The 13,062-nt window shown below is 48.0% G+C and overlaps 1 protein-coding gene across 1 annotated transcript in view; it reads right to left on the bottom strand.

The window, feature by feature from the left end:
* Window positions 1-11,735, bottom strand: part of adcy8 (adenylate cyclase 8 (brain)) — an 81,481-nt gene extending 69,746 nt beyond the window's left edge. The window contains exon 1 of the mRNA XM_070844489.1: window positions 10,809-11,735. Within this exon, the coding sequence (XP_070700590.1) occupies window positions 10,809-11,735 (927 nt within the window). The remainder of the gene's footprint in view (window positions 1-10,808) is intronic.
* Window positions 11,736-13,062: the final 1,327 nt, after the last annotated feature.

The raw sequence follows: 13,062 nt of genomic DNA, 5'->3' as shown, positions 1-13,062 counted from the left end.
TTGGCACTCACCATCTTGTTTTTTTTGGAGTCAGAAGTGACCATATATAGACAAGAGGGTGGAGGTGGGGAGGAGCGAGCGAGGGGGATCTGGCTGAGAACCCAAAAACAGCAGAGCAGTGACGCTACGGCCTAAATCACACCCTGTTTCATCATCTCTAAACTCTTTACTCTAAATACAACCATCATTGACTACATGAACATCCTGCTGTGCTGAAGAAGACTGTAAACTAGAGGCTGAGAGCAGAAACTCATCAGGAAAAGCCATGCTAGTCAACATGCTCACAGGTTTAACGTCTTCCATGATCACCAGAATATTTTAGCATGTTAGCATGTTAATATCTTTAATTAGCACTAAAGATAAACTACATGCGCTGAGGCTGATGATAACTGTAGTTATTATGAGGGGGGACGTGGATGTATGAACCTCATTTCATGGCAATTCATCCAATAATTATTGATATTTTACACAAAACCAAGCTGTGCAGGAGGGAACGTCAGGGAATAACCAGAGCCAGAGCCACCAATATACCAAGTAGATGTTGAGAGATTTGACTGGAGAAGTGAAAACTTAGAGGTATTTCATTATAAAGTGATTATAATATCAGAGTAATGTTCATTTCCACAGCACTCACATTCACCTCTCTCTCTCTCTCTTTAACACAAACACTGTTTTTTAGTAACTAGTTGACTCATATTATTACTTTGCTTTGCTTTAGTTCTGCTCCAAGTGTTTTACATTTACAGCAACAAAAGAGAAGCAGAGTAGAAACAGCTAGATTTAATTAGTCAATAAAAACGGGGTTGCTATTAAAAAGAGAAGGACATGTCTTGCTGAGTAAATGGGACATAAATGTCTCCAGATGACGGCCTGCTTCTTTCTGCACTTGTGTGAAACGAACACTGTTTGAGAATTCATGGTGCTTGAGCCAAATTTTCTAGGTTCAAAATAAATATTTAGTGGAGCCTCGCCTCATACATACTAAGTGAATGATTTAAGCTTTTATAATACTACTTTTTAAAATGTGTTTTCTCCATTTTGGCAGCTAACCAGTGACCCCTCAGCAGCGTTCCTCCTAAAAAATAATAATAAAAAAAAGAAATGTTTGCATGATTAAGTGGTAATAACGCCTGCTGGCTTTTAAATGGATGAAAGGCGTTTATTTCCTGTTCGATTTTGGGGTTCATTTGTGACAGAAGAATGAAAGTTAAGGATGGTAAAAGCTTTCCCGTCTGTAGTAATTTTTGGAAACGCCTCGGAGCTCGCAGCGCAAAAAAATGTCACCAGAAAACTCTGCCATTAAAAGCACAAAAAGCTGCTGCTGCTGCTGCCGGCCGTGATCCTTCATTAAATATTAAGAGAGGCTGAGTGCAGTGTCTGGTAACAGCAAGATTGTCTGAGATCAATCGCATGAAACCGGCAAGATAAAGGAGGAGGAGGGTGAGAGAGAGGTGAGGGAGGGGGGGGAGGATGGAGAGGAGACATAAGATGGAGTCTCTGATCCGTCCCACTGCACCTCCCTGTCCCATCTCGCCAGAAAATAATTTTCCATCGAGCCGAGTCAGTCTACAGAAGGAAGCTCTTCAGGGGGGAAAGTGGGTGGAAAGCTGCAGACAGACAACAGAGAGGAGAGCCGACATCTGAATGACAACCAGACCTTAAAGGTCACCACGACTTCAGACAACCGGAACGGTGTCGGCACAAACCTGGGTGCCCATCACTGCCACAGGATTCACAATTTTAGGAAATAGGGAACTGTTCAACAAGAAGCTACCAAACAAGGATTACGTAGAAGTGTTTCATTCAGTAAGTCAGTCACAACTTTTAAGCAAGAAGTCCTCTAAAGCGAGGCAGCTTTAAGTCTATATATTTCCTGAAGTAATGGTCCAAAGGGTTTATATCCTTCAGAAATTGTATTTTGGCCTGAAATTGTTGAATGATTCATAAACTAGCAGCAGCACTTTAACTCTAAGTGAATGGAAAGCAGTGATGTGCCTGTTTCTCTTGGTTCTCATTACAACTCTGGCAGCATCGATATAAGCTTTTTAATAATAATAATAATAATAATAATAAGCTTTTGGAGAAGATCTCACAAGAGAGAGAGAGAGAGAGAGATGAAGCCACGAATGAGTTTCTCTAAACCTCACCTCTACATGAGAGCTCTGATTCTTATTATTTGTCGGAGTTGATAAAATGCTGATTAAGTTATTGCCTCGATGCAGCTGCTGAATCTGAAATCCAAATTAATTAAAACGCCAGGATTTCTCACTTGGGTTTTCGTCTTTATAGCTCTGGAACCAAGCTCAGCAATAACTTTCATTCTTTCCCCTTTATTGGCAAATACAATTATGTCTCTCTTGTCTTCATTTAATTGAATCCCGCTGGTTGCATGCTGTTGGGATGGATAGAGGGAGTTAAATCTGAGTGTATAGGTGTAATAAACGATGTTATCGTCATGTGTGATTTGACCAAAAGGGGAACATACTGAGGGTGAAAAATAGAGGCCCAAGAATTGAACCCTGGGGGACTCCACATCATGGTGAGCCACTCAGATTTATGGTCACCAGTAGCGACAGCATAGTCTCTAACTTCAAGATATGATCTGAGCCAGCAGACAACTGTGCCAGATAATCAAACTGTGCCAGATAATCAAACTGTGCCAGATACACACACTTTTCCAGTCAGTCAGTGCGTATTTTATGGTCCACAGTATCAAAGCCGGCATTAAGATCAGGCAGCACCAAAAGTTATGTTTTAGCTGAATCATAATGCAGGTTTAGTTAGCTGTAAACAAGTCATGAGAAATGTTTATATTACTGTCATCAGCCTGTCTTTTAAAAATGCCATACTGAACCTGAAGATTAGTTTTTCATTATTTGCGCTAAGCTTTTCTGTATTGGCTTATTTTATTTTTTATTTTTTTAAACTGGTGACAGCTAGGGAGCTTCTCCACGGCACTATCTGGTGGCTAGAAAATTAAAAATGGCTGATTTGTCCCTGACAGCAGGGCTAGAAACATCAATACTCTTGCTGATAACCAAATCCAGTGTGTGCCCTTGACGCACACTAAAACCGATCAAAGGTTTCACATGGACCACAGATCAAATAGTCGAGATACCAGGAAGCAGTTCAGTGAAGCAGTCGGTCGGTCTGTAAAGTGTTTTTTTTTTTGTTTGTGTGCCTCTAAACAAAGTGTAAATATTTAGTGTGATATTTAAAAGGGACAAAATCACTACATGATAACATCTTGCATTGAAGTTAGTCTTTAAATACAGCAGCAACACCTTTCCCGTCGAGTGGTGGAAAAACATTCACAGCATCAAAGTTTGGAGGAGCTGCTACTATTAACTGGTTTCAGTTAAAAGCATAAAACTCAGGCTGTAGGTTGGTGATCAGGTCAAGTAATCATAGATATTACTTGTTGGTGAGAGGTCAAATATTCAGCACACTGAAAAAATGGAAATTTCACAACTTAAATATGCAGCATATCAACACCTGTCCAATGCATGAACATCCCATTATTAATAATAATAATAATACATTTTATTTAAGGCGCCTTTCAAGGCTCTCAAGGTCGCTGTACAGAATACAAATAAAAGTACAATACAACAAGTAAAAACGGGTATAAAAACAAACAATAAAATACAGAAACAGTGCAAAATGATCAGAGGGAGTAGGAGAGTTTGAAAAGATGGGTTTTGAGTCTGGTTTTGGGGAAAGGAGTCAGTGCTGCGGAGGTCAGGGGGGAGTGAGTTCCATAACTGGTGACGAGGCGAGCAGAGGGGACAGAGAGATGGACAGAGGAAGAGGATCGGAGGGTGCGGGCAGGTACAGAGATGTAAATGAGGTCAGAGAGGTGTGGAGGGGCGAGGCTGTGGATGGCTTTGTATGTGTGGAGTAGGATTTTGTATTGGATGCGGTGTGATGTGATGAGTGGATGGTGTCCTAGAGATGATGCGAGCTGCTGAGTTCTGGACCAGTTGAAGCTTATGGAGGTTTTTTTGGGGGAAGACCGAACAGAAGGGAGTTGCATTATTGTAAACTAGCTTTTGATCATCTGAAGCACCAGAACATTTTCGCGACGCTTTCGTTTGTATCTCACATCGGCAGACGTCACAGAATCTCATGTGATCAGATAAACTGGACAAAGCTTCTGCTGCTTCTGCTGCAGCTAAAACCTTCCAGAGAGCCACCACTGGCACCACATGAATAAGCACCTCAGTCATCAAGCACACGCAGTAACATACAATTACTGTGCGTAGATGAACCCCGTCATTTATTTACACATGCAGGCACAGCTGTGGGAACAATCACACACATTTTAATATTCTTGATTGCTGTGCATGAATGTAGTGCACTGATTTTAGCAGAAATAGGGTCCAGTCAGAGACCGAAAGAATCAGTCACACAAGATCTCCTCAGCTCTTTCTTAAATAAGCGCCTGAAATCTAAAATGTAATTTAAATCAGGCGTCTCTGAGAAGAAATAAAAATGGGTTTAATTGTGATTTACTGCCTGCGAAGGGAAACAGCAAAACCTTTTTAGGGTTAAAATGCACAAAAAAAAGGAGCGAACTAAAGGCAAGAGACTGAAAATGCATGCATGTAGTCTCCTTCTTAAATCCACACTTGGCCTTTCTTTCTTTTTTTTTGCCTCCTCTATCTCCTCAGTGCAGCCGGCGCTCCAGGTAAGCCGAGTTTGACCTTGAAAGAGGAAGCTGCGGTGAGCTTGAAGAGCGGCTAATCGGTGGGTACGAAGCTGTGTGTACAGAGGGAAGAAGATGCAGCACTATTGACGGTTTTATAACGCTCTTAGCTCCACGAGAACACTCCCCAAACACCAAAACACACACATTATCATACACACACACTCCCCCGCAGCCCAGAACAACCTAATCTGCTATTTACTGACGCCTCTGTTCATTTAACAGCAAGTAAAAAGGCTAAATGACTTCTGCACAAAGGCAGCCATCAATACAGCAGCGGCTGGAGAACCGGGATCCGGTCTATACGCAGTCTTTTCAGGAAAAAAAAGCAAACAGCAGGTCAATATCAGCTTATTGTTTAGAGAGCGAGAAGATGTGATCGTATTGGTGTGAAGGTTTTAAAGGAAATGCAGCAGCCAATACTGAAGCCTTTGACAGGCCAGAGACAAAGGATGTGGGGCCAGCGGGGGCTCAGAGAGGCTCTAAAAGATGGAGCCGGATCGATGGAGACTATTCTGAGTCTGACAGGTTCACAGACTGAGGGAGGAGTGGACAACTCTCAACACTGTTTACAATTATTCTGCTGTACAGCCTGACAGAGGAAATATCCACCTTTAGGGAAGCGACGCTTGTTTAAGCTCAAACCAAACGGCCTGCACACACGTCAGCGGGGCAGTCAGAAACAAATCCAGCGGCTGATTTGTGTGTTTCCATCTCAAGCTCTGCCTCCATTACTGCAGCGGCAGAGCTGAGCGGAGCTTAATTACGACTGGCACTTCAACATTCATCAGAAAGAAGCAGCTTCACATGTGAAAATAAGTCTCCAATTATGTGGAGAGAAAAGTGGCTGGTTAATGTAATCTGTCTAAAGGATCGCTGCAGACCTCACATGTGGGCGCACAGTTTAGTTCATCCTGTTAACACCACAGCTCAGGATCAAGTTCAGTTAGAGTCCTAATAACACTTGCTATTGTTGACTTTAAAAAAAAATGTGTCTTTACTCAAAATGTGATAACATAATTTTATGTTGCAGGGTCTCCTGAGGAGGTCATGCTCGAGTCTTCTCCCTCTAACAAACCTGCTTTTAGTAACTTCCAGTTAAACTTAAAAGCTGAGCCTCCTCCTCTAATTACACTGGCTGTCAACGTCCTCCCCTTCTCTCTGCTCTCTGTACTTAATATAAATATATATACGTTACATATTCAGCTCATACTTAAGCAAACACAATTAATAAGAGCAGATTAGCACCGCTTGAGTCGAGGATGTTTAATTTCACAGCGAGCCCGGTCCTCCTAACCCCAGGAGTGCAGCATGAGCCGTCCTAATCCTCCTTCCACCACCACGCCCGCCCGTCCAGCTGCACGCACCCCAACGCACCACAGCTTGCATGTCACCGCAGCCGAATTAAGACAGAACATGTAAGGCGCTGATCTCAGAGCGTTTTCGGGTCGACTAATATCAACACGCGATGCTTAAATAATCCCCTCCCCTCCCACAGAGTTTCCAGCGAGCTAATACTCAGATAATAATGACACAAGGACCGGGATCACAGCACTACTGGAAGCTAATTAATGGACTCATCGCCGAACTCTCATACATATCAGAGCTTTATGGAAAATCTGACTTTAATTATCAGAACATAAAGGCAGCGATCCATCGGCATCAGCAGACCAAAATGTTATCCAGTGACAAACAAATCCAAAAAAGTCCAAAAGTTCCAAGTCCAAGGTGACGTCCAAACAACAGCCCAAGACCCAAAGCAGAAAATACTCCTAACAAGGCGATTTTGAATGTATTACTTGACTAATCATTTGAATAATACTACTGAAACACTGTTGAAACAACAGCTACATTTGGCCTAAATGTCTCTAAACCTTCAGCTGATTGTAGAGTTCATTCTTAACCTTGAGAAGAGTCGTTTCACCGCCACCATGACGGCGTCAGAGGAACAACAGCACGGAGTTAAAGCCATGAAGAGTCGACACTTCGTTCATGTCAGAGAGGCTGTTTGGATCTGGTCCTCCTGACACACCAGATCAATACAGACAGAAACCACAAGACAGCTGCAGATTTCATAAGGTGGACGAGTGCATGCAGGAGGGACAGCTTCTCATCTTGACACGCAGATCTTTGGGAAAACATCCTGTTTTTCTTTAAAGCCGAACTAATCAATATCTTTTAAATGTTAGAGTGTTGCTCCTGGACGCTGTTGGAGCGTAAAGTCCACAGTGTCTACGAGCTGCAGAGCGTCGCCTCGTGCTCCAGCAGAGGGCGCTCTCACACCCATCAGCTTGACCTTCCACAGGCCTGATCGGCAGCTCAGGCCGATCAATACAAATGGACGACACTGGCAAGCAGAGCCGTGCTAATCTGTTACAGTATTACTACAGTTTGACTGCACACTGACACACAGCTGAAACAGACTTCAGAGCAGCTAATGGACAGACAGCAGAGTCACTGTTGACTCTTTCAGCTTTTATTGATCTGCAAAAGTCATAAAACAGGAAGTGCCTCGGTGGCTGAGTGGGCGCAGCGAATGCCACATGACCACATGCTGCTGGGACTCAAACCCCTTACAGCACGACATCCTCATTCTCTCCCTGTTCCTGCCCACCTTCCCTGTTTCTGTCCAATAAAAGGCACAAGCTGCCAAAACACATCTCAGTCTAAACAATCAATAGTTAAAAACAGTGCAATCATCCAGCGCAGAGGCTCTTGAATCCAGCCAGCGGCAGCCTCGACCTCCGACCCCCTCCTCCTCCTCTGAGAGGCTCGCCGGGTTGGCGGCTGCGAGCAGAGTGGCACAGCTGAACCACACAAGGGGAAGCTGGGAAATCCCCCCTGAGCTACACAACAAGAGACACCCAGTGCAGCGTACAGTCAGCTGCATCACATCTACAGTCATCCACACGGCCACGCAGAGGGTCAGCTGACACTTAGACGTGCGGCGTGATGGGATTGGGTGTGACAGCGTCGGAGGGACGAGGCTCTGCTCACCCAGCCCTCGGATCGGGAGGCGTGAGTCGCACGGAGCACGCTCACTGTGCTTTTATGCCGTTGTGCTGCACTGTGTGAGGTTTTCCACTGCGTTTTTGGAGTTTCTTGCATGTCTGAACGTGTGTGACTCTGAGCCGCTCGCTGGAGATAAGTCATGACTCAAAGACTCTTTGTGAACGGCCTCATGAGACGACGAACCACAGAGATTTGGGCTTTTGTCTGTTCATCGTATTATAGCGTGTGTGTCTCTACATGTGATGATGCTCATTCAAGACTCAGCAGTATAAGAACTATTAGAATAAAACTAAAAACTGTTGATGAATCTGACAAATCTGTGTGGAGCTGCAGTGAACCACTATTTGTATCATTGATTAAATAACTGTTTGGTTCATAAAATGTGATAATTAGTGGGAAATGACAACATCAAGCCACCACAGAACAAATGCAGCATCTCCAAATGTCTGGTTTCATCCGACAAACAGTCCAAAACCCAAAGATATTTAATTTACAATCATATTTAACGGAGAGAAGCTGCAGATCCTCCGAATGTTTTTGTCTTCAAAAGTGACTTCAACAGTTGATAAACTCTCACTAACTAACCTGTGGCTCAGCTAAATGAGTTAAATATGGAATAAAAGAGGACAGAAATACCAAAGCGAAGAGCCGGTGGCCTTAATATGAGCCATGGCAACAGCAGCTCTGTGAGATTAGAAATGTAAAATCTCTTCCTGTTAATGATGTGATGAAACATCAGGACTTCCCTTTGGTCTGTGAACATGTCGTACCTCAAATGAAAACTGTTGGGGAACAGAAATCAGCTGATATTTTACATCCAGAGTGCTGATTCATAATTTTGTAGATCTGTGAACGTCGTCCTTGAAGACGGTCTGTGTTAAAACTGACGTTTGGCAAATTCTACCGAAGCAGAGAGAAGTAGTTACCGTCGCCTTCCTGGTGTTGGTGCTGAAACTCTTCCCTACATGCGCTGCTACAGCCTCAGTGAAACCAGACCAGCTAACAAACAAACTGTTCATGCTGTGATTGGTGCTTTTCGTGAGCGACCTGTGAACCCTCAGGGGATCTGGCATGCTGCACGCTTCAAGCTTCATGTCGACGTAAACACCTTAATTCAGAAACGAGAGCTGCACTGCACTTGGGACCATGTGACAGCCACCTTCAGAAAATAAATGCAGAATTAGAGGTAAAAACCCATCAGAGGGCTTCGCTGGGCTTTTTATCCGGCTACAGACTCCCACACACACCGGAGATAAGCATCTTCCTCCGACTGTCACACACTGAATAATCCACTTCAGGTGATTTTCTACCAAAACACGTCTCTGCTTCTTTGCAATTTAGCAAATCAAGAAAACGCTCATTTGAAACCGTGTTGACATTTTAACACCAATGACTATCAAACATGTAGAATGTGGGTGACAACTTGTGAGCCTGCACCTCAGTAATCAGCCTGTCTGCTCCGATGAGGAGGATAAATAAATGAAGTTCTGACTGAAGAACAATTATGTTCTTAACTCGGAGAGACACCCGCGGTTACACAATCACTCCAGGACCCTTTTAGTCCTGACAGCAAACAGGAGGGAGACGCTTAACGAGGAGCAAAAACATTTTGACAGCAGAAACTATAATCTGTCGAGCGTGCACCTACACGTTCCCGTCTAAAAGCATCTTTGTTGACTCGTGTCGCCGTCACCTACAGCCCAGGTTCCCGTGTGGCTGCAGCACAGCTTAGGAGACTCATCGGGAGTTTCTCCAAGACAAGATGCACAGAGCCCAGGTACAACTACTCCTCTATCAAAACTCAGCCGCTGACTGACTGCCTGCAGAAGCAAAGAGAAGTAGGAGGCCTCAGTATTTAACACTGCGTGCTTCACTCTGTCTGCCAGGAGAGACAGAACAGACAGAAAGGTAGAAACTCTCTCACAGTTTTCTCCCAAACAAATACTGACATGAACGCACACACAGTCCAGGCAGTGAGAGGCTCTCCTGTGCTTACATCAGATGATCGGTTTAGGGTATTAGAGCTCTAGATCTATGATCTGCTGGACGGAGACTGATCGAGGCTCCTTTTTAGTTTAGAGCGACAGAAACTAAACGGTTCATCTGATGTGGAGATTATAAAGTTAGAGATGGGAGTCAGCATGACAGTGTGCTGGGATACTGTGAGGCCTGAGCTCACATTTACTGAGACATTAGAGATATTAGATCTACAAGAAAGACAGAGAGAGGGATTTCTGATTATAATGTTCACCAGTAGGGGGTGCTACACCTTTGTGGAGCTGCAGTGCACTTCAGGACCTGTATGTGTGTGTGTGTGTGTGTGTGTGTGTGTGTGTGTGGGACAGCTCCTGGTGCTGAAACCTCAGCAGTCACACCAGCAGGCTGGTGCCTTCTTCCATTATTTAACCTGAAACCTTTCACAGGAATAAAAAGGCAGAGGACAAGCAGCCCAGGTGAAGGGACAAACGTGGACACCTGTTCATCTGCAGCAGAGGGGGGGGGGGAGAGACGGGTGTCAGCTGCAGACAAACTGCGGCGCAGAGGGAAACGTGCATGAAAAGCAGCCCTAACAAAAGATCACATGACAGCTGGCTCACAGCTGAGATCTGTGGTAAACACCAACATCTCATCAGGCCTCAGTCTGAAGGCATTCATCAACAAGTGTGGAAGTTTCTGGAAACAAAGAAGAGTCATGAGATGGAGGAGGAGGAGGAGGAGGAAGGAAGGAAGGAAGGGAGGAGGAGGAGGTCGATAGAGGAGAAAATGGTGGAGGAGAGGAGAGGAGGGGGAGAGAGGAGGAGGACGAGAGGCAGATACGAAAGGGGAGCAGGGGGATGGAGAAGAAGAGGAGGGGGGATGGAAGGAATATGGAGAGGGTGAGGAGGATTAGGGAGGGAGGTGGAGGGAGATGAAGGGGGAAGAGGAGATCAATAGAATAAAACAAGAGGGGGGGGGGAGGAGGAGGAGAGGAAGGGAGGAAACTGGAGGAAGAGAGATGGGGGTTAGGGGGAGACAAAGGAAAGGAGAAGAGGGGAGAAAGGGGAGGGGGGGGGCGGAATGGGGAGTCTGAGGAGGACAGATGGGGGCTTACCTGGTTGGTAGAGAGCTGTGCATTCTGGGAGATGAGCAGCTGGACCAGGATGTGGAGCCCGGAGGTGAAGAGGCCGGCCAGGATGGCCCAGGTGAGCGGCAGCGGCAGCATGCTGTAGGTGGCGAACAGGGTGAAGAGCACGTACCCCACCCCGTCCCCCAGCAGCCCGTAGCCCAGCCCGGCAGCCAGGATCTGCGTGGCCATGGCCACCCAGGTGACCACGCCGCTGTACTGCAGGTAGCTGTGCGACGTGGTGTCCTTCCGCACCACCACTAAGGCACAAATGACGACTTCGATGCCCGTGAAGAAGCCCAGCAGCGTCCCTTTGATCGGGTCCATGGGGGAGGAGGCCAGGGTGAGGTGCAGCACCAGCAGGGTGAGCTTGGTCACCACGTCCAGGATGTTCATCACCACCACCGACTTGCGCCTTTGGCCCAGAAAGTAGCGCTGGTACAGCCGCTCCAGGTCGCGGGACTTGAAGGCGTTCCGCAGCGTGGGGAAGATGACGCCCCGGTACGTGTAGCCCCAGTTGAGGAAGAAGTCGGAGTTGCTCGGCGCGCAGTCGATCTGCAGGAAGCCCAGATCGCTGCTGGCGCGCTCCGGGAACACCTTGGTCCCCCCGTTGTTGTGCCGGTCCCCCACTGACGTCCTCCCCGCAGACTGCTTCCGTGCGCCCTGGTTCGGGTCGTAGGGCTCGTCCGGCCCGATGCCCTTCACCCCCCCACCGCCACCGCCACCGCCGCCGCCGCCGCCGCCGCCCTGCTCGTGGATGAAGCGCTGCTCGGTGATGTGCCGCACCGCGTCCTGCCACAGCAGCCGCTTGGGCCGCGCGCTGCCGCTGCTGTTGCTGTTGTTGCTGCTGGGGGTCTTGTTGATGGTGTACAGCTCCTCGCTCGCGCTGGAGCACCGGACCTCGGACAGCTCCATCACTGCCGCCGCCGCCGCCGCTGCTGCCGCGGCTGTGTGTCTCCTATGGGTCGTGTCGGTTCGTAGGATCCCTGCCTTCCCGGGTGTCAGTTAGTTCAGCTGTTTTGGGGAGACGACGTCCTCTCGTGCGCATCGAACCGGGGGCACGTGCTTGTCTCTCGGGTTGCGGCGAGCACGGCACGGGGTAAAGCGCGGCTGGAGGTCATCGTCACGCGAACGGTTCCACTGAAGAAACAGCACATAAATCCGACTCGAGTGGAAAAGCATCTCCCGGATTAACCGCGTACCGTCATCGTCATCGGCACCGGAAAAAATCACCGGGCGGCGCGTCCGAGCAGCAGCAGGAGCCACCGTGCGCCGTCCGTCCGCACCATCAGGGTGCCGCGGCGTCACGGAGAGCCGGGATCCGTTAGCGACAAGGCAGGGGGCTCGGGGTGCGGGAGGGTGTCGGGCTGTCGGAGACGCCAGGAAACGGGATCTTTACATTCAACCCCCCCAAAAAATGGATCGTGCGTCGTTGGCACAGCTGGGTCCGTTCACTTGGCCATCCGGCTCCTATGTGCGCGTGCGGCTGTGCAGCAAAAACACGCACATTTTCACGTTAAATCCCTTTTTCACACAAGATGCCACAAAAGACAAATCCGGTAACGTCAGAAAAAGGCCCAAAAAACACGGGGGGGACACCGTCGGTAGAATCCGTGTGCTCGCTCCGCAGAGCCGATGGAGGATTGTCAACTTGTTGTTGCTGAAGAGGCTCCGCAGCGGATCAGCCCTCCTCCCCGCGCCCCTCCATCCACACCGGGGGCTCGCGCTTGAATGCAACACCTGTCCGGGGGTGTGAGGGCGGCGGGCAGCGGTGCCAAGACACGCCAAGGTCCCCCTGCCACGGTCCTACCGGGTCCACGGTCCTACTGGGTTATCTCTGAGAGGAGACCGCGGCGCGTCTCCACGGAGGGTGTCCAGAGAGCAGCGCGCGAGGATGAGAGCTCAGCCTCCTTCCTCCTCCTCCTCCTCCTCCAGTTCCTCCTCCGTCGGTGAGCCGTCTCTCCGCGTGAGTCCTCCCGGTCTACCCCCCCCTTGTTCTTCTGTTCTTCTTCGTCTCCTCCTCGGTGCTCAGAAGGGCGTGCAGCAGCAGCAGCAGCCGCGTGGAGTGGATGTGCAGAGAGCGCGAGGCTGGTCAGCGAGAGGCAGCGAGTCAGCTGGGCTCCGGTTTGACGTCACAGTCACCTCTGTATCCGTGTGTGTGTGTGTGTGTGTGTGTGTGTGTGTGTGTGTGTGTGTGTGCTCCTGATCTTAACAGTCTCTCTCATCCCACGCTTTTCTTCTG

Source organism: Pempheris klunzingeri, chromosome 15, assembly GCF_042242105.1.
Source record: "Pempheris klunzingeri isolate RE-2024b chromosome 15, fPemKlu1.hap1, whole genome shotgun sequence".
NCBI lineage: Eukaryota > Metazoa > Chordata > Actinopteri > Acropomatiformes > Pempheridae > Pempheris > Pempheris klunzingeri.
The sequence above is the reverse complement of the archived record's forward strand: the minus strand, read 5'-3'. Positions and strand labels throughout refer to the sequence as shown.